General features: G+C 40.5%; 1 protein-coding gene across 2 annotated transcripts in view; it reads right to left on the bottom strand.

Moving 5' to 3' along the window:
* RARB (retinoic acid receptor beta) overlaps positions 1-25,848 on the bottom strand; it is a 168,109-nt gene that overhangs the window by 87,620 nt on the left and 54,641 nt on the right. For both annotated transcript variants that reach the window (XM_063113653.1, XM_063113652.1), the window contains exon 3: positions 14,074-14,215. In XM_063113653.1, coding sequence (XP_062969723.1) covers positions 14,074-14,185 — 112 coding nt within the window. In that variant the 5' untranslated portion in view covers positions 14,186-14,215. The remainder of the gene's footprint in view (positions 1-14,073; positions 14,216-25,848) is intronic.

The raw sequence follows: 25,848 nt of genomic DNA, 5'->3' as shown, positions 1-25,848 counted from the left end.
TGCTGCTATGAACATTTCTGTCAAGTTTTGAATGGATACATTTCATTTCTCTTGGGTATATACTTAGGAGTAGAATTGATGGGTCATATAATAACTCTGTGTTTAACTTCTTGAGGAACTGCCAAACTATTTTCCACAGCAACTATACCATTTATGTTCCCCCCAGCAGTGTGTGAGGGTCCAAATTTCTGCACATCTCTGCTAACATCTGTTATTGTCTTTTTGATTACAGCCATCTTAGTGGGCATGAAGCGGTATCTCATTTTCTTTGACTTGGATTTTCCTGATGACTTTTAAAAATGCTGAGCATCAACTTACATGTTTTTTGTTATTTGCATGTTTTCTCTGATGGGATGTCTATTCAAATCTATTGTCCATTTTTAAATTGGGTTTTTTTTTTATTGTTGAGTTGTAATCTTTTTAAAAAACAATATCTTATCAATATTTTGTCAGCTCAATTGCATTCTTTGAAGATAGCATCAAGAGATAAATATATCTATACAAGAAGGGTTGGAGTTTGCTTATATCCACTTTTTGCAGAGGTAACTAACTCTAATCGTTTTGATATTTTTAGAGTGATATTACGTATCTTAAATCAACTTGTTAATATACCACCCCACCAAATCACAAACTCTATGTCTTTATGCCTAAATTTCGTATGTTGGATTCATTGTTTATATTCTGCCAACTGGCATTAGGGAAGAATTTGCCATTTTAACTGTTTTGTCTTCTGCCATCAACATATATTAAGCACTTTAAACAATAAAAAGGAAAAGGAAAAGGAAATGAAGATGGACTTTTGGTAAATCCAGGACTTTTTCTCTAAATGTGAACACTCTTCACAAAGAAATTACTCTGATGGCTGTATAACAAACAAACAAACAAAAAACAGTAGGTTGTGTATTTATCAGCCAAATCTTTTTGTTAACTTCTCTAAACCAGTCTCAGTTTGATCACTTACTATTTTCAAGTCCCAGGTGCCTTTAATGAATGAATCAAAATAAAAAGACACCTTGTTTTGACCTTTATTAACTATGGGAAGAAGGGATAATTTTAATTTTTAAACTAGAATCCACACAGGCTCATAAATCACATTTTGATTATACTACATATCTGAGAGGAATTTATTGACACTACTGATAATTTAACAATGTTTAAAAATAATAATTCTTACATTATCTTTTTTTAACTGTTTATTATTTGATCACTAGAATAATTTTCACAACACAACAAGCTGCAATAGATCCATGGGCTATTAATTTTCAGTGCATGGCACCAAAAGTAAAAGCTGGGTAGGTGGATTGATGTGATTCCGAGTATTACAAAACCACCTGCACAGAACTCAGAGTAAATCAAGGATCACCTCCCATCTCTGGTGCTCCTTTGGCATTCGAAGCTGCAAGTAAAATGGTTCTCAAATCAGAGGAAAAGATAAAACATAGAGAGGTCAAAACACTTCCTGAAGAAATCTTACTGTGTTAAAAGAGATGAGGATTCTTCTAATGAGAGGATATTATACTCCCCCTTAGTGATAACTCAATTTCTTTATGCAAGAGAAGAAATGGCCACTATGGTCTCTCCCTTTCACATTTCAATCTTTTTTTCTTTTTGATCAGGGTATAACATACATACATAGTTATGTGTGTACATACTCGATTAAGGTTTAGAATGTCCAGCATCTCACGAGTTCCCATGTGCCTCTTCTGAATCAACATCCCCTTTCTGGGAGTTACCACCATTTTCATCTTTATTACACAGATTAGTTGGGCTTGTTTTTAATCTTTATATAATGGAATTGCGTAGCATGTTTGTTTTCTTTTATTCTAAGTGTTTTCATTCAATATTACGTCTGTGAGGTTCATACATGCTGTTTGTTCTTTTTTTTTATTGCTAGGCATATTTCATTATTTGAATATGTCACAATTTATTTACACATTCTACTGTTGATGGACATAGAATTGTTTCCAGGTTTGGGCTATTGTCAATAATGCTGCTGTGAACATTTTTGTATGTGTTTCTTGGTGAGCCCATACACTCATTTCTCTTGACTATGTTCCCAGGAGTAGAATTACTGGGTCACACTGATATGTTTAAAAGATACTGCCAAACAGTTTTGCAAACTTTGGCTTGGTTTATACTTCCATCAGCCATGTATGAGAGTTCCAGTTGCTTCACATTTCACCAACACTTGCTATTGTCAATCCTTTCCATGTCAGTGATTCTGGAGGAGGAGTAAAGAACCACATTTCAATTTGATGGACATAATTGTATTCTTAAGGAACACAAGGCCATGAAGAAAGCACTACTTGCAAAAACGAAATGGGGCTTTGCATTCTGTAGACCTGGGCACCATTATCATCCTGAGGAAGGTGGGATGAAGTCCAGCTCCAGTGCATACTCAGCCCCAGGAGCCAGGAGAAAGTCCTGATGTCCCTCTTCCTGAAGTAACTCACTGGCTGCATCTACTGGAGAGGGTGGGAGGACATTCTGAGCATGCATATTTTCAGATCTCTGAGAGCTCAAAGTCCAAGGGCACCACAACCAAGTTTCCATTCAGTTTAAAACTGCTCAAGCACTTTGTCCAGACACTTGCAGGACACAAAGTGGGAATCCTTCACTCATTATATTTTGCACTTGATTTTCTTCCTATCCTCATTAAATCCCCTGAGTTGACAGAGTTTACTAGGAACAACTTTTATCTTTCCCTTTGGAAGGGTCTATTATGACTGGCTCCTAAATGGTCCATTTTGAAATGCCAATGAAATTCCTTAGTTCTATTTTAAGATTTAACAATGCTGCTAAATCAAAATTTTGTTTAGAAGTCAGACCAAGTGTTGTTATAACCTCCCCCCTCCACACACACACACACACACACACACAAAACAAAGAAAAATGGGGGATTAGCATTCTCCAACATCAATAAAACAGTTTTGTCCTAAAATTTTTTGAAAATAAAGCAATCAGAAATTTTTAAAAATCATGGAGTTATTTTATGCTAATAAATAAAGTGTTGGAACAATCAAGTGTGTATTTGGGACAAAAACATTCCCTCTCCTGAGGAAATAGGGTGTTTGCTTTTCTTGGTCCCAGTACTAAATGATGCCTATCTCCATTAGTCTAGTTCATCAGATAATTGCTCAACTCTTTGCTTTCCAGATGAAAAGGGAGAAGGATGAGAGATATAACCTCACTGTGATAGTGAATATTTTGCGATGACAGAGGGAGAAGAAACAGGGTTTAAGTGCTTGATACCACTCCAGGATGAGCAAATTCCAGACTGTATTCTATGCATGGATTTATTGAGCAATTTAGGTAGCCACCCTCCAGAGAATTGCTGTCACTGGGAGAAGGTGCTTAAAGGGCCATGTTCATTGCCCCAGAACAAAGGGACTGCAGGAGAATTTCGGGTTGCTATTTTCACAGAGACATTTGTTTCCAAACAAAGGGCTCTTTGCCAGCTATTTTAGAAGTACTTGCATATTTATTTGGCCAACTCCCTGTACTGGGGATTGTCTCTGGGCACTGAGGTTTTATCAAAGTCTATTTAAAGCAGAATGAAAAATAGCTCAAGATGAAAACACAGAATATTTCCAGAGTAGAATGTGAGATGCTTCCTATTTCTTATAGCGTTGCTATCTGGTTTCTTCCTCTCTACCTCCCTCCCTCCTTCGCTGACATTGCCACCTGTCTTAATCTTCATTGCATCTTAGTTTAATTGGTGCTGTTTTCTTTTAGTAGTACATAAAATAGTGGTGCACCTTAACAAGTTATAGATTTGATGAAATATTTATGTATGTGTGTGTGTATACAGTTTTGAGAGAAAGCAAATCTTCCGTGGCAGGACCTATTTACAAATTCCATCTAGTTACATCCACCGTGAAACAAACAATGTCGGGACATTGTGTGATGAAGGGGAGATGTGCTATTATTTGTATGGTACAAAGCAGGAAAGGAGTCAATATGGAAAAGGTAAAAATGAGCTCATTCTATCAATGAGACCTAAAGGTTTCTTGAGCTCACATTTCACAGTTCAAGTGATTCAGATCTCTCACTCTTGGAAAGACCAGACGGAAGCTACTGGTTCAGAATCTCTAGTCCTCAAGTGCTCCTTGCCTCTGATCCATTCTAGAACCATCTATTAAGTGTAAGGCATTAGGCTTGCAGGTAAGAACCCAATTAAGAATCAGACTTTGTGTCTGCCCTCAAGGTGCTCATAGCCGGTGTAGGGAGCTCCTGTGTGGTGGGGTCCTCTCTCTTTACACACACACACACACACACACACACACACACACACACACACACACACACACACTCTCTCTCTCTCTCTCTCTCTCTCGGACCCAAAAACAAGTTTGACTCTGAAAGTCATCCCAACAGAGATGTCACTAACATGTCACACTGTGAAGAGGCTAGAGTGACCCACACATGCTCCCTGCTGTTAGAAAAGCATGTTGTGTGTGGGAGTGCATCTGTATGCACGTGTGTGTGCACACTCCTCTAGGAGGGAGGTGGCTTAAGGAGGAGCAGGGAAGGAGAGTGGAGAAGGGCACGGCAGGCGGACAGAACGGCACGCACTCTGCAAGGCTGCACCATGTGATGGGCACGCCCAGTGGTCAGTGGCAGCTAGCACATGGCGTATTTTGGGGATGATGACAGGAGATCAGTGTCAGGGGCAGGCTAGGGCAGCTGTGCAGGGCTCAGCCCACGCTGATACATTTGGAGCTGATTCTGTAAGTGACCAAGGGCCATGGACTCCAACATGGGATCATCTGACTCTGAGCTGAAACTTTACTTCTGGTCCCATCTACCCATCACTTTGCTCTGTGGGTGTAGATCTGAGCCCCCAAGTTCAAATTTCAGAGTACTTCATAACTTTGAGTAAATGGACTCATGGGCCAGAAGGAGCATTAGCTGTTCTCTACAGTCACTAAGGACCACTCATGACCAAATGCGCTTTTCTTTGGAAGCCAGGATGGCTCAGTATCATAGCAGGAGGAACAGTAATAGGAGCTAACACTTAGCTAAGTACTGTTTTTAGCCCCTGCCCTATACTAATTCATTTACTCCTCACATAGCCACATGAAGTAGGTAGTATTATTATCTTCATGTCCAGACAACCAACCTGAGGCACTGAAGACACTCCAGAGTTGGTGGGTAGCATAAGGCTCCAGTTCCAGACTCTGTCTCTATTCCTGTTAAGATGCAAGAACACTTGACCGGCTGACATGTCAAACCAGTGTTTCTTAAGCTTCAGTCCTTCCAGTACTACCTTCATGATTTTTGACATATTTACTGGACACTATACTCATGATTTCTATCTCAATTAATTATTTTTTCTTAAATAAAATTTAGAGGAAAATTTTCTATTACTACTATAAAGGTAAAAGTAGTATCGCTTGCCATAAATAGAAAGGAAGAGTAAAAAATAAACAGGATTTTCAGGTTGACTGCCTATTTTTTAAAAAAGTTTTACTGGAACAAAGCCCGCTCAATTGTGAAGCTCATTCTGCCATAACAGAGCTGAGTAGTTGCAACCAACACTGGATGGCCCGCAAAGCCCAAATACCTGGCCATTTAAGAAATAGTGTGCAGACCTCTGAAGTTATGTAATTCAGTCCTGGTTAGGTGTTGTTGCCTGTCCTCTTGCTGTTAAAATGAGAGATTAGCAAAGATTCAAGAGCTATTCATCAAGGAGGTACTGGCATCAAACTGAGATTTTCTCATTAGTAATAAAAAGACTGAATGAATATCAAAAAGGGAATAACTGTATCGCCATATGATTTGACACTACCCTATGCCAAGTTCAATGCTCCCTAAAGCTATTTTTATATCACAGTGTGCAGTTTGTACTTAAGGAAATACTACACTAAACTACTGTGTATATGCATATATAACAAGCCAAATCACATATGTAAATGATGGAATATTTGATTTGGAAGCAAAAATGGGTGAAGATATTAAAAATTTTGTAGCCTTACATGCATGCAAGAACTTCACTGTTAGAGAAGCAAAGTGTGGTAGAAAGGATACTGGGAATTGAATTAAGACCCTTGGGTAAAAGCCAGCAGTGTGCTTTCAGGCAGGTCTGTTAACATCTCTGATTCCCAGGGAACTGGGAATCAGAATACTATCCCTGTCTTACATGCTGCATGAGATGACCTGAAGTCTTGGGAGACTGTACTAGTGGTCAAGCACTTTGTGACCATCAACTGTCATAGAATCATCAATGTCTTCCCCAGCTTCCCTCTAGTCAGGGTGACTACAAAAGCAGCCCTGCTGAAGAAGCCAAAGGGTGGGTAAGATTTGGCTGTGGGAAGGCACATAATAGAAGCAGAGGAAAGGCAGGCCAAGAGTCCCAAATAAAGCATGAGCAGAGAGGGAAGGTGCCTGCTGAGCTAAGAAAGGAGGATGCTGGGAAGGAAGGGAGACTCTACCTTGTGGTGAGGCAGCTTGGGTTCCACACTGCCTAGGGATCCGGTGGCCTCAGCTTGAGCTGACTGATGCAGGAAGGGGGCCAGGCGTCCTTTCTAACCCCAGTTCAGTTTTCTCCATGGAGTTGGGTTCCATGATACTAGGATACTCTCCCATTCTCTGATTACACATGTCCTGGCATCTATGGGCAAATGAGCCATCTGCCTCCCAGTTTACAGTAGCCGAGGAAGGCGGACATTTATTTTAGAAACTATGTTTGCAAGCTTTATTTTTAATGTTGTGACATAATATTCGGGGCTATACAATGACACTGTGCCGTTATAAACAATTCAAAATGAATAGAGCCTCTGCCCTTCACTTTTCTCCTGAAGTACAGTCAAGGCTATAATTATGATAATAAAAAACAGCTGTGGCAGCAGCAATGGCAGCACAAAACTGTGTCACCACCCACCAGAACAAGAGCCTGAGAGAAGAGCTGTCGTTTGTTTAGTACCTACTGTGTGCTGAGCACGCTACTAAGTGTGTTGTCCTCATGAGGTCCAATCCACAAAACCGCCCTGCAAGGTCGCTGCGATAATCCTTATGCCGTGGGTTAGTTCATTCCACTCGAAGCAAAATTACACAACTTGCCCAAGTTGAGACAGCAAGAGCGTAGGGCCAGATTTGAACCCAGTTCAGGTGAACTTCAAAGCTTTTTTTTTCTTTCCTCTGTTGTGTGGCGTAATGACAATTTCTCTTTTTTTCTAAGGTGAGAATGCACTAAGTGTCCCCTCTCCAGGAGACAGGCAGAGAGAAGAAATGTGTGAGTAAAGCTGAAAGAATTTTAATACTTCCTTTGCAGTCTGAGTGTTAATGGGCTTCGAGCCCCACAGTGGCACTGACATCATAGGACTGCTGGTGCCCAAATGGAATTTGTTTTTTTAATCTCCTGGACAGATGCAGGAAAATATTAACGTTTGGCAAGTGGAAAGGGGCAGCAGATTTTTATTTTGCAGCTTCTAAGACATTTTCAGATATAAAAATACAACATTTCCAGCTTTTCGCTTACTTTTGGGAACTCTTTGGGGATTTGTGCACCACGTAGCCAACAGAGAAGGTGGGGGTTAATAGTAGTTTCTGAGCAGAACAAAATGATCACAATGAACCTATGAAACGTAGCCACAGGCTGGGATGTAACATGGGAACAAATGAAGAAATAAACTAAAATTAGAAAGACATTAAGTGTCCTGATGATGATTTTTATGTAATTTCCCAAGTACACAGGGCAACCTACAATATGAATTTCCTTGTTATTAAGCCAGTAAAATCCAGCAGTAGAACCAATGAGCACATCAATATAATTTGTGCACCAGCAAAGGTGATTTTAACTGAGGTTAAGTGCCTTTAGTCCAAAAGGTTTGTTTTAATGTAAGTTTAACAGTAAAGGGGAAATGAAAGAAGCACAGAACAACAAAACTCTCCTGTGGACGTATCCAAGTGTCCATACAACGCACATTCATTCCATCCAGTCGACCCATGGGGACGTTCATGTCTAAAGTATAAATCAGAATTTAGAGACTTTATAAAAAGCTGTTTTTAAGCGCAATATTCCCCAAATGAAAAGGTGTCGATGAGTGCTTAGGGACTCTTAAATTCAGAGATTATTCAATTGCTCTGTTCTACAAATACACTTATGAAACTGTCATAGAAAAAAAATGCTGTGAAATAAACATTAAACAGTATTCTCTACAAAATCAGAGACATGTTTTGCCAACCACTCAAGGGCACAGGCCACATAAACATACCCTCAAAGAACAATTCTAAGAGGTTCCCTTTGTGAATGAATGGTCAGTGGTTTTTGGAAAGAAAAGAAGAAATAGAAAATGGTGGCAGCCACAGGACCTTCCACAGTGTCTGTGTTCTGGACATCGGGTGGGGGGCACTCCGTCTGAGAGGCCATGAGGACCTGGTCAAACAGTAGAGGCATCCAGGGTCCACTACAATCCCTTCACCACAGCACACAAGTCATGATTCTGGCCTGATTCTTGGCTTCCATTTTCCTTTTAGCCTCCTGACTCCAATGTTTAGCTTATCCCTAGATTCCTTTCTTTCTTCAGTGAGCAACTTGACAGCCAAGATTTGGTGCAGGTGAGCCCCAGACCCCACCACTTGTCCATCTTAGCCTCTCCATGTTAACTGGGCTTCTGCCATGTGCAGGTACATGAGAGACCTGTTCGGCTCAACCTTTTTCACTGGCAAACACCTTAGAAGATCTTATGTCTTCTAGGGGAGGGAATTGGGAAGAGGAAGCAGTTTGTGGAAACACTGCTGTCTAAACAGGATTAAAAGCATCAATTCTCATGTCACAACTGGGCTGTTAGTCTGTACTCATGTTCCCCTTATCCAGGTAGAAAACACAGCCCCAAAGAAGTTGAATAACTTGTTCTGGGCCCCTAGCAGGTAAGGGAATGACTACAATTTGAATGGATACACACCCAGAATTGTTTTGTGTCTGACAACTTGTCAGAAAGGAAAGCCAGGGAGAAGCTGGATTTGGTTTTCTTTTTTAAATGGCCACATTTAACCACTCGACCAATCTAACTTCATTGATCAAAGCATCACGCTAAGTTCTGGGGCTATGAGGTGAGGAAGATGTGATGCTGGCCTTTCAGGAGTTCATCATCAAGCCGGGGAGACTCGCCGGTGTGTGAAGAACCACAGTATAACGCAATAAGTATGCAGTTCACAGAGGTATGTGCAAAGCACTACGGGAACACGGGGGGGGGGGGGGGGGGGGGGCGGGGAATGAATAACTGTGCCTGGGGTGTGTGAAGGGCTTAGGGAAGGCTTCACGGAGGAAATGACATTTGAGCAGGCTCCTGGGGTTTCCACTGAAGGAAAAGGAGACAGAAGCCTCAGAAAAAAGGAAGTATAAGGTTCATTGGGTCGGCATGGTCCAGGGTGGCTGGATGCTGGGGTGTCTCCTGGTGGGAGGAGAGGCTGCAATGAGATCACAGAGCAGCTGTAAGTGGCATACTGGGCCACTGCGTGAGCCTCTAAAAGCAGAAGTTGTCAAACTATGGCCTGCAGGTCAAACCCAGCCCTTCACCTGTTTCTGTAAATAAAGTGTTATTGGAACATAACCACACTGTTTGTTTACATATTTTCTATGGCTGCTTTTGTGTTATGATGGCAGAGTTGAGTAATGGAGACAGTATAGCCCACCAAGCCAAAAGTATGTTCTTAAAATTAAAAAAAATATATATATATTTTAAATGGCCAGCTCTTTTTAAAAAATAGTCTGCTGACCCCTGGCTTAAAGAGCTGAACTATTCTTTTAAATTTCTGTAACAGACTCAAATGCATGATCAGGCTTTCCAGGGCATTATTCCTACAGTCTTTAAGTAGCCTCATCTTACATCTTCTTCTCCATCATGAACAATTAGCTGTTTATCTATGCCATAAACTCATCTGGACATCTCTTTCACAACCCCAAGTGTCACGCCTTCATTTATTGCTTCTCTTTTTTATTTCTAGTTTTTCTTTGAGGGCTTTGCCTCATGCTTTCCTTTGCTGATGGGGTTACAAGCCTCCCACCCAACCAGCAGAGGCTCATCACTCAACTCTCAGTCATGTGCTTCCTCTGCCTCCTTCTCCAATTCTTCATAAATTTTTGTACCACTTTTAGAAGGCTGCTGAAAATCGATTTTTTTCACTTGCCATTACCAAAGTCCATGCTCTGACAGATAGCTATTCCTCAGCGAAAAGCTCCCCTAGTTCTATAATATCCTTGGAAAATATAAGGTACACCCACCAGCATTCACAAAACAGAAAAATGAAGAAATAATCATACTTTTGTGGTAGGCCACGTTAAAGGATTTCTTTTACTAGTAAGTCCCCTTACACCTTTAAAATCAAATTTGATCTATAAAAATTAAATTTGCACATGATTTTCTAGAAGATACATCTCTAATATAGAGCATGGAGTTGGTTATTGTTTATTAACCACTGGCAATAAAATAGAGTAGAAAAGGGAACTCAGAGTTTCAAAAGCTGCTCTTTATGGCATGCAGTATATATTTCAGTTTGAATATAAAATTATAATCAAACTACCTGGTTCCAAATTCCAGCACTGCCCCTTACGAACTGTGTTACCCTGGGTAAGTTAATTAACCTTTCTGTGCCTCAGCTCCCACATCTGCCAAAAAAAAGTGCGGGGAGGGGGAGGGGTTATAACTAACTTATCTCATAGGGTTTTTGTGAGGATTGATGGGATAAAACATTAAAGTGGTTAGTGTAATACCTGGTACCCAGAAAATACCCTGTCTAGTTATCTAGTACTATAATGTGATTCTCAGATTTCTCTGTGTTTTATCACCCCCAGCCCCCAGCCCCAAGCATAAAGAATTAAGAAGACTGTACTAACAAGAGCACTTGTGGGACTTGACATATCATGGTAGATGTAAGGTTATGTTTGCCTCTTGTCTTTCTTGATTCCTCACTGAGAACACCTCCTTCCCTACTCCTGGCCCACATAGTTTGGGTAGAGTCAACATCAGTCTTGGGCTTTAAGGATTGACACTTGATTCTATCCAAAGCAGTGTGTTCACAGAGGGGCACACGACCCAAGTTAGGTCAATGAGAATCTATCCCTAGGCTTAATGGAATGGTTAGGTTCTAAGAACACCTTTTTCTGCTGGGCAGCCTATCAGTCTGGAGCTGCTGGTAGACATCTTTGCTAGCCACAGGGAACATCTTCTGTGAAGCCAACACAGAAAAAACAGTTGCAAGAGATGAATAGAAACAATGCCCTGAAAGCAAACACATGCCCCTGGATCCAGCCGTTTTACTCTGGAATTTTCAGTTACGTGTGCTGGTTTTTTAGCTTAAGCCAGCTTGATCTGAGCTTTCTGTCACTTGCATCTAAAGGGTTCTGACTACTAATAAGCCGACATGTCTTACAGCTGGAATTGAGTGTGAATCTTGCTACTCTTGCTGTTGCAGAGAAAACACAGTGAGGAGAGGTGGCCGACTTGAGCTGTGGTCTTGGATCTGTCTTTAGCCAGTCGGGGACGGCTGGGAAAACCATTTCATCTTTCTGGGTCCCAGTGTACTTGTATGTCAAATGAGAGAGGTGAGTGAAAACCAGTCTCTAAGATCCTTTTTCCGTTCTAAGATTCTATGAGTATCTATTAGTCTTGGGTTTGTTTCAGTTGTGTATATCATGGCATGATTGGTTACTAACTCTGCTTCCTTCTGTTTCAACTTTAAAAAATATTCTATTAAACTCTTAATCCCTATACTCCAAGTGTTTATTTCTTCCCCTTCAATTTCCTTTTAAGAAAAATATATTTATTTTTGTGTGCTTGGACATAATGATGCCATTTTCTTCCCATTTCTATATTTTTAAATCTAATTAAGGTGATATGTTCCTTGAGGGTTGAAGCTAGCATTTTCCTGTGGGTGTAAACATTATTTTTTTTAATTGCCAACCAAGCTGCCAGTTTTTACAGAGCAGCAGGATATGGGTTTTAAGTAATGTAAGCAGGAAATGGGTCTCCAGCCCACACAAAATAAATGCAAAAGTACTGATTTTCTCTGAGTCCACATCTGGCTTACTCATTTATAATTTCAGCCTGAACAGAAATTCTCCCACAGAAATGCAGCGAGACATCCATGCCTACAGAATGTCAGACCAAAAATGGAGTATTAGGTGATTGTCCTGTGTGTCTTACACACATAAATAATCTGCTATTTCAGGTCACTATGCTTTTCTTTTTGTGGTAGGATGTGGGGCCTGAGCTCATTGAATATTAGCTTCATATCTTCATATTTATTGATTTCAAGTCATTCAAAAGCTCTGAAGTTTGGAGGGATCAAAGGGAACTGGGTGAAATGTGGTCAAGTGACCCATGATCTGCAGATAGAACTGCCCGGAGGAGAGAGATCCTCCCAGAAGAAATGGCATATGCAGGAAGCCTCACTGTCTCATGACATAGTCCATTCTTGTTCATAAGAACTCTACACATGAGCAGGAACCCCAACTCCAAAGGCTTGAATGGCTACTTCCTGGCAAATATAACAAAATGACCTGGTGGCAGCAGTTTCCCAGGGTTGGTTGGTTTAACAATTCAGTGATGCCATTAAAGGCTTGTTTTCTGTTTCTTTCCATTTTTCCATCCACAGTGCCTGCTTTGCCCTACAGCTGAGTTCCCTTGGGGTTGGAGGACAGCTACCAGGGGTATTTGTGGCCACTTGGCTCCTGTTCGCATGCACTGGAAGGGAGGGCACTTCTTCCCAAGATTCTAAGCATGAGTCTTGAATATTCCCTCTCACTGGATCAGCCTAGGCTACATGTTCACACAATGAACAGATGACTGTAGCTGGAACACAGAATATGCTGACTGGCCTGAGTCAACTGAGTTGATCCCTACCCTGAAGCTTCCCCTGAAGCACAGAAACCCAAGGGGTGTAAAAGCAAACTAAAATCTGAGTACAGCTAGGAAAAGTGAAGGGATGGGAGTACAATTAGAAAAAACAGCAACTACAATCCCTGAGTAGCAGCTCCTAGCAGAGAGCCAGTCTCCCAGCTGAGCACCCTCAGAGCAATGCTGCTTGGCTTCAGAGGCTCTCTCTCTTCAAGCAGTCTTCTCCCCAGGGCCACATTCCCACTTCTAAAATTGAAGAGCCCATAATTCATAACTATTTTTCCAACCCCATGGCTGGGGTGCATGGCTTTTTGTCCCATGCTCTTGGAGGGCAGTGGCCATGTCTCAGGCACCTCCAGGGTCCCTACACAGTACCTAGTCCAGTGCCTCACACACACAGTGGGTCTTTACCAAATCCCCCAGTGCTGGAATGAATGAAAAAGTGGCAACCCCATAAGTACTTCCCAGGCACACATTCCTTAGACCTGCTATTCTCCCATCGCTTTCTTATCCCCTACATTTGAAAGCATCAAAGAGAGAACATAAATAATGAAATTTTGTGGTTGTATATATTCTGTATTAAAGCATTAATATTTCAAATCCCTATTATCAAATGTTTATGGACCACTAACCAATTTTTAATTTATTAAATGTTCTCTTTTGCATTAAATAAATAAGACGCATTATTGTTTACAAAAGGTAGCTTGGAGAAGAAAAGCTAAATCAAGTTGGAAAAATGCTAATACCCCAAATTTTGAAATGTTTCCTCCACAACAAAAGTTATACAATCCCTCCTCTCTAGAAAAGGGCAAATTATTATTACTGTTAACATTCATGCTTCTCTTCTCATTTTATCTTCACCCATATGGGCAGAGATCCTTACTCCCCTTGTCAAGATGGGGAACTGGAGTCACCAAGTGGCTGTGTGATGTGCTTGAGTTATTAACTTCTCTGAAATACACAGTGAGCGAGTGACTGCTCTGGAACACAAATCTGCCACCTATGACACCCAACTCCTGCCTTTCACCAACCACCACTTAAGTTTTATCTGAAAATCTCTATGGTTATTTCATTTTCATGTCACCTCTGTCTACACCTACCCTTGGCACTATATCATTAGTGTCATGTCTGAATTCTACATGCTGACGCGCTTCATGATTTGATTTTGGAAGCTGAGCGAATCATGTTTATAGATAAGGCAAACAGGGAAACATTTTTTTGAGACTCCACTTACATTCTTTGGACATTCCCACTTCAAAGCACTTCTGAAGTCGACAGTACTGGCATCGATTCCGGGTGACTTTATTAATAACACAGTTCTTATCTCTGTGACATGTATAAATCATGTTCTTCTGAATACTTCTGCGGAAAAACCCCTGTAAGCAAGCAAGAAGATGAGAAAACTAAGTAAAACAACCGAGTTTCATGAGAAATCAAAGGCAACCTTATCAATGCATCGATTCCTCTTTTTGAGTAATGAAGTGACAGCAGCACAAAAGTTAACTTATTTAAACCTTAAAATCCTTGTGAAATATTAATAGTTCTCCCTTTGTTTCAAACCAAAAAGTCCCTTTTAATCAAAACTAGACATGACCATTATTATCTTGCTAAAAGAAAATTAATGCCAAGCTGATTCACTTGGAAAACATCAGACAGAGTTGGGTTCCATCCAAAGAGGCTTAGCTTCGTAACTTGCTCTTTTGCTGGCCAGAATGATTTCAGGAGAGCCCACTATCAACAACCCAATATATAAGGCATTACATTTGCAAAAGAAATTGTTTCATGCAAGAATTAGGTTTTTTCAAAAAAGTTTCCTCCTAGTTCTTTTGCATATTTAGCTCCTATCACAACATTTTAATTATGATTTAATTTACTAACTGTTTAGAAAAAAATTATCCAAAATTGGAAACAAGTCAAAAAAAAAAAAAGACTGCATATTCAATGACATATTAGAGCTGATCTAATATGAATAGCCATTAGTCATATGTGGTTATTTAAATAAAAATTAAAGAAAATTAAAAATTTAGTTCCTCAGTTTCATTAGCCAAATTTCAAATGCTTAATAGCCACATATGGCCAGTGGCTACCATATTGGACAGCACATTCATGGAATGTTTTCATCACTGCATCACTCTAATGGGACAAGCCCATCTAAGTACCATCTAATGCTCTCAGGGAATGTAACTTTGTCTGACTTACTATTTGGACCCAGAATCTGTAAAGACTGTAGAAGACTGGTAAATTGCAAATTATTTTTGTCTATTATGGGTGGGAAGGAATTCTACCCAAATAAAAAATAACCCTAAAGATAATTGTTTTATTGCCTCATGGGACCATTAACTCTGCAATCTTACTTCAGCACTTTTTTCTTTTCATTCTACAGATCTATCTTTCTATCTACTTAGATATTTTTCTCATATCCTCTGTTGAACTAGCTTTGTCATCCTACCATTTCCCTCATTAATGAGTTAAATGAATTTCTGACGTGTGCTTACTGAATATTTGAATGGGTTTTTGTTTTCTGATTTGTGTGTGTGTGTGTGGCAGCTGGCCAGTATGGGGACCTGAACCCGTGACCTTGGTGTTGTAACACCGCACTCTAACCAACTGAGCTAACTGGCTAGCCCCCTGAGTTTTTGTTTTCTAACTTTTTCAAAATTGTATTTTGACAGAAGAAACAATTTATGCTGATTTTTGTGAAACACTGATGAACTAAAGCAGACTTCAGGCTCCAGGAGCAAGCGTCCCTGGCCTTCTCTTTGTCCCCCCCATTTCTACCATACGACTTTGCAGTGATGGATAATTGAGTGATGCTTGTTGAATACATAGTGATGCTTGTTGTGAATGAACAGAGAGTGGTAAAGGGTATGTCTGCTGTCTTTTCCCTCTTCTAATTGTCCAACAAAACCCGCCATGTTGCTATGAGCATTAAAATCAAGGAGTTTTACTTTATCAGTTGTGATGTGACTTTGTGACCGACACCTACATTAGAAACAATTCTCTTAATTCTCTTGGGGGCCGGGTGGGGGTTGGCGAGAAATTGGTAAAGGGCCATGAGAAATGAATACACTGTATAATGATAAATATACTAATCCTGATTTGAGCATCACATATTGCACATAGGTATTGATATTCAATGCTGCACTATAAAGATATGTACAATCAATAATGTTTCAATTAAAAAAAAAAAGAAACAATTCTCTTGGAAGTAAGAAACACAACACTAAATGTGTTGAACAGAAAATAAGACTCACCATCTGAGTTTAACTTTCCTTGTAGTACATTAACACTGCAGGAGCCAGAACTGAAAACATTAGAAGCTAAAGCACATTAGTAAAGAAGCTCACATAACACACATTGATTAGGATATTTACATGGGCACCCTAGTATTTTAATGTCTAAATAAACATATTTTTACTGGCATGGTTCAACTGTAAGCACCTGGAAATCTTGTTTAAGGTTGCAGCTCCTGTCATACATCCCAGACACACACATTTTCCAAGGAAACAGTTTATTTTTGTACCTCTGGAGCTACAAATATGCTCAGAACCTAAAATAACAGGTTACAAATCCTCTGAAACTCTAACAGAATCTGTGCAGAGTGGTTACCTCAAAAACATATCTTTCCCTGAAAAAAATACCTACAGGCCACTTTTGGCTGCCAGATGTACGAACTCAATTTACAGAAAGTTCTGCCAAGAAACACTGACATGACGGAAGACAGAGTCTTTTACGTATGTGTGAAGAAAGAGAGGTATGGACAAAGGTGACCTCTTCCATTTAATAAAAACCTAACGTTCAGTTCAGCACATTCTTAGCAAGGGACCATGGAGGAGAGAAAAACAATCTCATGATGCCCAAGTAAAAGAAGAAGAGAGAATTAAAGAACTTTATATGTCACTAATTACCTAGTCAGTGTGGTTCAGTAACAATGATGGCAGAAACTAAATAGGACTTCTTGGTTTTCCAAATCAGATTTTTGGCTGGATTTCAGGAGAAGGTCTAAGTTTCAGTAAATCATTTCCACCGTGGTAGAATAGTTGCTGACTAAAATACATGCTGTGAGGTATTTTTATACCTGGGGTGGGTAAAGAGAAATGCCCTCTGAGCCAAAGAAAGGTTTGAATCATGCAAATCCTCCTCCTCAGTCGATGTGAACTTTTACATAAATCTGACTCCCCCGTAGACCACTGCTTTGAGGACCTAGTGTGTGTGTATGTGGAGGGGGAGAGGGGCATATCCCCATACCACCTAAGTTATATTTACTTAATAATTTTAGTTTTAACATTAGTTAAAATGAAAACTTTTAATCTCTGGCTTAATTGGAAAACCAGTACCAACTGTCAATATTAGAAGGCACTCATAAAATAATGCAATAATCAGATGCTATTTCACTCTCACTGGATACTGGATCTGCTGAAGGCTTGAAACCCCAGGTCCCCTCCCTCCCCGCTGACAAGGGAGCTAAGCAAGCATTAGAGACATATCAGCACCAACATGAGACTTCCTCTTTGAGGAATTCAGAGAAAAGAAACAGGTTTCTCACTATGCGATTCAACGTGATTTAAAGCCAGAGATCTGTCCCACCTAAAATTAGGAGCCTCATGTTATGGGAAACAAAACTGTAACCCAAAATCTGTCCCATATAAAAATAGGCTTTAGAAGTACTAAGTTCGAGTGTCATAGTTCTTAAAGCCAATGGATGGGTAAACACGTCTGGAGGGGAAAAGACTAAAAAGCTGAGCATGTAAAAAGGAAGAATTTGGTCTCATTGCAGGGAGCAACCCAAGGGGAGAGAGGAAGCAGGCTACAGAGAAAGAGCCTGGACTCGTGAGCACAGCCCCTGGCTGCAGTCTCCTCATGACCACGGGGAAGGCTTGAGTGTCACAACCACGTGGGGCTAAGCTCTCTTGTCCTCTAAATGAGTGCTGGGTGATTTACTTACAAGGTCCTTTCCAGCTGTAAAGTTCTGCGATTTGAAGTCTGTCATCACACCTGGGAGCGCTGAGATGGGATGGCTTAAGAGGGAGGGTGAGGCAGTGTCTGGGGATGAAGAAAATGGCTAAGGAAGAGATGGTGTTTGAAGACTAAGGAAAGAGAGACCCTCCACCTGCATGGACAAGAATGGCAATTTCTTGAGACCGGCCTGGGGCTTAAAAGATACCAACGAGAGGGCTTTCAGAAGGCGTTTACACTTATCTTAGAACTAAGTCACTGCAACACCTCTGTAAGGGACCTCAGGCAGGTATCTGTGCTTCAAAGTTGGAGCACTCCAGTGCCGTCCACAGGGCTCTGGCAAGAAGTCTTAGGACCTAATTTTCTGACACCAAGTCTATGGGTGCTGACACCACAATTTTACTCTTTTATTTTCCTGGAACTTCCTTTTCCCAGTAACCCAGGAAACTTCCATGAGGTCACGCCATCTAGGAAGCCTTCTCTGACTGATCTAAGTGCACATGAATGTCTCCTCTTCTTGGCAACCTTGGTATTCTGCTTTTCCTTCTAATTTCACTTATTCAAGGAAGATATTTGAAGTATTAAACAATAGGACTGTCTGCTTCAGAGGTTACATGGGTGACATGGGGGAATACCAGCCTGTGGCCAGTGGTTGCAGCCTCAGGGAGCCCAGTGGACATTGTGCATTTTTCCATTAGGGTGTCACAGTGCCACCACCAAATATGCCATCTTCCTTGCTAGTATCCACGCCTCCCTGACAGAGGAGGAGGATGGGCATGGAGGCCAGCTCCCAAGAATGAGAGTGAACAAGTTGGTGGGCCTCAAGGTGGCCTCCAGGCAGTGCCCAGTATGGCCTCCCTAGAACAAAGACAGTGGACTTGCCTTGGAGAGACTCAAGGCAATGGCTATTCAACAACTGGTAAGAAAGTATTTCAATTTTTCATCACCTAATAAAATTGTATTGATATCAGAGCTGGGACAGAACCTGGTACATAGTAGATATTTAATAAATAATTGTTGATTAAATGAAGGAATGATGAAGTCCTAGTTATAATCAGATCCAGAGTAATAGTCCTAGATTATACCTTAGTTCCTTAAAATATTCCTCAATATTAAATATATTCCTCGAGGATGATATTATCTGTACTTAAGAAACTGAACAACCAGATTTCTCTAAAGTTAGTAGAAAATCTACTGATCGAATTGCAATTAGATTAGTCAATCAGGACTTCTGTTGGTTAACCATGACTTTTGCTGGTAAATCATGACTTCTGTTGGTTAATTATGACTTTTCTTGATTAACCATGACTTCCGTTGTTTGTGATAGTCAAAACCAGTAACACAATTAATGCTAATTACCTAGATCAAGAAAATAGATTTGTATCACAAACTGAGTCAAGTGTTTTCTACCCATGAATTTGTCATCCTTTCTCACCTCATGCTCTTCTTCTCTTGCTATCAAAGAACTGGGGTACAACCAAAATGGAGAAAAAAACTCATATGGTGAAGAAGGCTATATATACATGAGAGCCATTTGGTTCATATATTAGCAATAATCATGAAATGCCCATATCTTAGATTACTTCTGTCTCCCCCTGGGGCTATGATGTACCATTGTTCCAACTCATCCCCTATTATCTACAGTACAGAAACAATCCTAAGTTAAAAGATAACTGTCTCTTTTATACATAAATATTCTCTTAAACCTAAATATCTAAAATTCAAAATTCCCTTCATGAACTAACTTAAATTCCAAATCTATAAAGGACATGGATAAAAGAGTTTCATCTCCCTCCCCTCTTCCTATTTTGATATGGAATTAATTTGAGATCCCTTCCCCCACTCTCAAATCGTTGCTCTAGATTTCTTTTTTCCATGCATGGGCTTTGCTTCACCTTTTAGATTTCAGATGTTATCACACATAATGTTCTTCACCCACAGAGGCTGATTTTTGTTAGTTTGTATACTGGCCTAGTGATTACGAATTAGGATTTCTTTCAGGCACACGTGGATTTGAACTCTGACTTTGCCGCTTACTATCTGTGGGACCGAAATTATGCAAAGGCCTCAGTTTCCTCATCTCTCGAAAGAGGACTACAAAAGTACCTACCTAATGGAGGATTACTGTGTATCCAATCAGGAAATGCTCGCAAAGTGTCAGCTCAATGCCCAGCACAGAGCAAGTGCCCAATCAATGGTATCTACTATAATTGATGAAACCTTATTCCTCAAAGCTTTCTTCTGGACAATTTCCTATATTCCGTGTTTAAAATAAAGATCCCAAATAGGATAGAATAATGTTCTGAACCTCTGAACAATACAGGCTTTTGTGGATAGACCACCTCATGGTTCCAAAGGCCATCTCTGTATTTACTCATTCGTTTATTGATTCATTCACTCAATGACAATTAATTGGAGTGGATGTGGTAGGCTCTCTTGGGGCACACGAAGATGCATAAGGCATGGCCTCTGTCCTTTCTTAGTCTACAAGAAATAATGAGTCAAGTGAATAGTATGTAGCAGATGCCACCAAAAAGTGTTATAAGAATGTAAATGAAAGCAGAAAGTGAAAAAGTGCCTGGTAGAGTGCCTGGCACATAGTAGGCACACATGAAATATTTATTGAATAAATGAAGGGCATAGGAATTCAAAGGAGTCAGAGGGGAATCAGCACTTGATCCCAGCTCTAATGAAGGGGTAGGATTTGAATGGCACGCTTTTCCCCACGAGGAATATTACAGGTAAGCAACAGAGGCCAAGGGTAAAAAAGTACAGAGAATGACCAGTGATGCACGTTTACAGAGATGTGAATGCTGGGGGTACGGGGGTGTAAGACACAACTGGAAGAGGGGGTTGATATTCAGACTGGAGAAGATCTTGAAGGCCATGCTGAGCATTTACTAGGGTGACACCACACTCTTCTGTGTGGGACAGGGCTAGGGTCAGCGTTGTATTCTACCAAGACTGCTCAGGAAGCTGTGAATCACTCACTTCATCACACATTTATTTAACACATATTAAAGCAGATAAAGTTGAGATCTGGGTATTAATACAAATAACTAATACCCCAAGCCTTGGGTCTAGGCAGGAATGTAGTTTAAGAATCCTTGCTTTCTGAAATAATAGTGCAATATACTGATTCATATTTAATCATACAGTTGCTTATGAGAATTCATACTGTGGTATTTTGAATGGGAGTTTTTGTCAGTCTTAGAGCCATTTAGATCATGTTTTACATGTATAGAATGTGTCATGATTGTTTGAAGAAAGGCATTTAGTAAAAACTTTTTTCTTAAAAAGGCAATTTGGCACCATATTTAGTCATAAAAAGCATTGGGTCAGGAGAAATTCAGGGTGGGAACACCAGGGTGGAAAGCACATCTATTTGAACTAGGCTGCGGCAGAGTTCATTTCTACCCCATGCAAAGTTCAAAAGGGTAATTTCTCTTTCCAGAGAAAAAGAAGGGAAAGAAAGAGTGGAATGATAGTCATTTTTCCCTTGGTCATCAAAAAGAAAAGATTCCCAACCTCATCACAATCACAAAGTGACCAGGTGACTGGCCCAGGTGGTCATTTGCCCCATCCAGCCAGGCTGGAGCACAGTGCAGGGTGAGCCCAAACCAGCACAAAGCTGCCAAATCCCATTTCCAGCCAGAAGCCAAGGTGTTGCCGGTAGGAGGTGAGTGTGGAATAATCCCATCACAGCTACTTTGGGAAACATGGTTTTCAGACCAGGAAACACGTTGCCTTAAACAAACAAAAAACACCCTCCGGAGTGAGTGGAAGTGTATGCGTGACAACGTCTGAAAAGTTATTAATAGCAAGATTTGGGGGCAGAAGGAGAAAAGTAGAGACCTTTTCACCCCACTGACAGACAATGGGTGAGAGGGAGGGAGAAAGTAGAAAAACAGCCGACTATTGTGATGACAGAGAGCTTCCCTCTCTGCGGGGAGGGCGTGCGTGTAACGCAGAGAGCGCCCCACAGTCGCGGTAGGGAGGGGAGCGAACCCTGAGCCACGAAAAGGAAAACAGCGCAAAATTCTTACTCTCAGGAGGAAAGCTGAGCTGTCCCAAGGGATAGAGGCTCAACACTGTTTATTTTTTGTTAAAATAAGTAAATAAAACCCTGCCAGGACACGGTCCCAGTGTTGGGAACCTAGTAAAGATGAATGGGTGACAAGAGAAGACAAATGCTCTGATGTTTCACGGCCCTGGCTTCTGCTGTTACTCCACAGTGCCTCTTGCCTGCCAACTTGGACAGTGTCTCTTCTGTCCTTCTACTCAAAACCTGACCATGAATTCTAGGCCTGACTCTCTCCATTCAACCCCCTCAGACCAGAAGCTTACTTGGCACACTTACTCCTGCCTAGGTTGGAAAGGCAAGCCCATGTTTTGGGAGATGCCTAGAAAGATGGCCCTAAAGAAGGCAGTGGTTACAGATTTAGCAAAAATACCATCTCTGTGGGAACTAATCTTTCTGGAAGAGTATGATTATGGAATTTTCCTGGACTCTGTCAGGTGAACCCCTGGAAGCTCAAACCCTGTTAGACCCAGAAGCCACAGCACTCAATCTTTTAAATCCCTAATTAAGTAAAACTCCTTGAGAATACCACTGAAAAGGAGGCCTGTGTTCTTAACTGAGAACTTGAACTCACATCATCAGAGATCAGGGTCTAAACTTCCAAAGTCTGTGATGTCCCAGGAAGGGCACCAAGCCAATACATTCAGTTCACAATGTTCTTTATTTTGGAGGAACATGATCTGGGGAAGAAATGCTACTAGGTAATATAAATTGGAAACCAACAGTAAGGAGAGATTACTTGGTTGGATAAAATATTTTTGAATTTAGGTGAAAAATGTCTTTTTTATAGTTTCAAAACATGACCTTGGGTACAATAATTTTTTAAAATGGTACAGGTCTGGTGGCCATAACTCCATTCCATTGGTAGGCATCAAATCCATCAGGTTTTGTGGCCAATCATCTCAAAATAAAATTTGGGGAGCATTTCATAAGGCAAGTAACCACTACTAGTTCAACAGGCTGTTTTCCAAAGGTGAGGAGGATTGTTCTGGTTAAGGCCCAGGACAGTCTCACTGGTTCCACATGTAGAAGGGCCCCATGCTTGCTTTAGTGCTCTTCTGTCATTGTCTTGCGATCTTAAATAATTTTGAACAAGAGACAAGCATTTTCATTTTGCATAGGGTCTTGCAAATTATGTAGCCAGTCCTGGCTGTAGAATACCATCTACAGGAAAAGTTTGCAACCTTTTTTCTTTGTGAGGACATAGAAGTCTTGAATAGTCTCTCTTCTCCTCTGGTTGACCCTAGTTTAAAGACTGTAGATCAGACAGAATTAAGTAATCCACAACAATCACCCTTACTCCCCCCCACCCCAGGATTCCCTTGGGATGCCTCTGAGAAATTCCACTACCTCAGCAAGAGCCAGAAAGAAAAACCTTTCAGGAGGTATTTTACGTTTTACTACTGGGCTTTATTTCCTGCATGGATAAGGGATTTGGGGGGTGGGGAGAGTGGAAGGAGCAAGAAGAACACAAAGAATTTTTGCAGAATTCATACAATTTCCTCCCAAATAGTGCACATATGGAGGCACAAGTTCAAGAGGACGCCCAGAAGCTCATTTATAGACCTCCTAGGTGTCTCTGGACCCCACTCGGGAGCCACTGAAATAAAGGGTGAATTAAAAAGAAGGGAAAGGTGGTTGAACAGTTAATTGGTTATCCAGAGAATTTCTGTGCAGAGGTTAAATATTACAAATGTGATATCTTGGGGACCACTTCACTTCTTCTCAAGAGCTTGAGTTCAGATGTATGATAGGGGGTGGGGAGAACCTCTAAAATGGAAGATTTCACTGGGCTTCACACAGTTTTCCTTAAATCTGGTCTTGAGAATTTACTTTAAACCAACTAAAGACATCTGTTTTCTAGATTACTTGGGTCAGTTATTTTGTGCCCTTCCACAGTGAAACCCATAGTTACCAATTTATTATCAGGATTACTCTAAATATAACAGGGCAGGAAGCCAATGAATTTTAAGTTTTCAAATTCTCAATTATTTTACTGAGAAAATGCACCAAAATAGCTCCTCAGCTTACAGCCCAGGAGTAGTGGACCCCAGCTGCTTTGCACATTAATTACTAAATTTCATCTGGACCCAAATTTAAGAGTCTCATCTGTACTGAAAAGGAAAAAAATAAAAAAGGTAAGCAGAAGGAGAGAGAGCCAAAACATGCTCAAATAGACTCAAACTCTGCCTAGAGCATAAATTTTAAAATCTCTTTTAGAAGTTTGGTATGCAACATCTCACCATCAAAAAAGCCAGGACTTGGCTCTGTCATGATACACGGGTTGATGAGAAGGTATACCACCACAGCAACTCTGCACGCAGCATAATTCAGAGGCTTTTTACAGAAACCAATAATTATGATGTACTTGTATTGTTTCATGACATTAAGGACCTAAATCAGTACAGAAAAAAAAAGAAAAATGCTTGTCCACCATTTGGTGTGTTTTTTTCAAGTTTGTTTAATTTCCAGGGCCATATTGGGATCTTCTCACTGGAATTTTTCTCACTTCTTTTATACAGGGTAACGTCCTGAACCTGAAGTAAAAAGGAAGAGATCACAGAAGATGTGAGGCCAGGAAAAAGGAAGCCAGTCAGGCATTTACATTTAAGTCTTCAAGAATCCGACAACTGGAAAATAACGGGGATTTATTGGATGGAGCCTTCTGCTTCTCTTCACCACAGACACTGCTCTGACAGTGCAAAAATCTCACTAAGTTTATTGAGAAAATATGGCTTAAGTTCCAGCTCTCAAAATGGATTCTGTCCTTGTATGGAAAAGGTGGTGACTCCAGGCTCTGGCCTGATCATGCTAAGAGCATCGTCCCAAATCTACAACCTGTAAACACTGAGATCATCGACAAAATGGTTTAGAGCCGCCTGCCCCTCAACACTGCTCGTGCTTCTGTCCACACATTATCCAGGCCCCCAGACCTACAGTATTGTCTCTCTGCTCCATGCCTCTGCACACGCTGAACTGGATGACTTGAAAGTCCTTTCCCTGCCTTGTCCTTTCCTCCAAGGTACGGACCCCGAGAGGTGCCAGGCTTCTTTGCGTACCACCAGCACACCCTGTTGTAACACTCCCTGGACAACACTGCAATGATTGATCTTTGTGTCTCTTTCTTCTTCAAAACAGGAGTCTTTTGAAGGCAGAATGTATCTTAATCATTTTTGTGGTGGGCCATGTATAACTTTTATAATTAAAAAATAGCAACATAAAATAGCATACAGATATTCCATGTAGAAGGAAAGGGAGAGAAAGATCAGCAAAGAAAACTAAATTCAGTAAATACAACAACCACCAAAATTCTTTAAGTATGAGAAGAAGGAAAAATTAAATTATATTTTCAGTGGTAAAATTCTAGTATCATAAATAGGCAGCAATGTGAACTTGATTTATCCTAACCTCCCTTCTTTCTTATTCCAAATTAGCAAAAAAAAAAAAAAAAAAAAAAAAAGGTTCAAATTACACCCACAGGCTCCTCTTTTTTGATCTTTAAAATTAAAGTAGCTATATTATGTCAGCACAGTGCCAAGATCTGAAGTTAAATGGGTCCCCAATGCAAAAGGTAAAGTTCTTTTAAATAACGTGAACTTGCCTGCAATTAGCACGTTATAGCTTCCACCTAAGCACCATGCTATATAAAAATACACTCCTGGAACTACTGCTGTTTCAAAGACCTTACCTCTTGTACTTTCTGAACCTGTTTTGTAAGAGAAAATTTAGCAGAATACATACGATTAATTTTTTAAGTGTTATTTCTCTGTTTTTCTATTTCATACCTGACTTTAGTTGATAAAAAGAGTAGCAGCCTTTTGATCACACTGGAGAGAAGGGGGAAAATAGTCCCAGTAATAAAAGAGGTACCTGCCAATTAGTTGGATTGTTCTCTAGTTTTCAATTAAAGGCAGCCTAATGGATGAAGGGGGACTTGTTTTATCTTCCCTGACAGAGCCCTTATTTTTAAAC

Source organism: Cynocephalus volans, chromosome 11 (assembly GCF_027409185.1).
Source record: "Cynocephalus volans isolate mCynVol1 chromosome 11, mCynVol1.pri, whole genome shotgun sequence".
Taxonomy (NCBI): Eukaryota; Metazoa; Chordata; class Mammalia; order Dermoptera; family Cynocephalidae; genus Cynocephalus; species Cynocephalus volans.
Note: the sequence above shows the minus strand (reverse complement) of the source record. Positions and strands in the feature narration are given on the sequence as shown.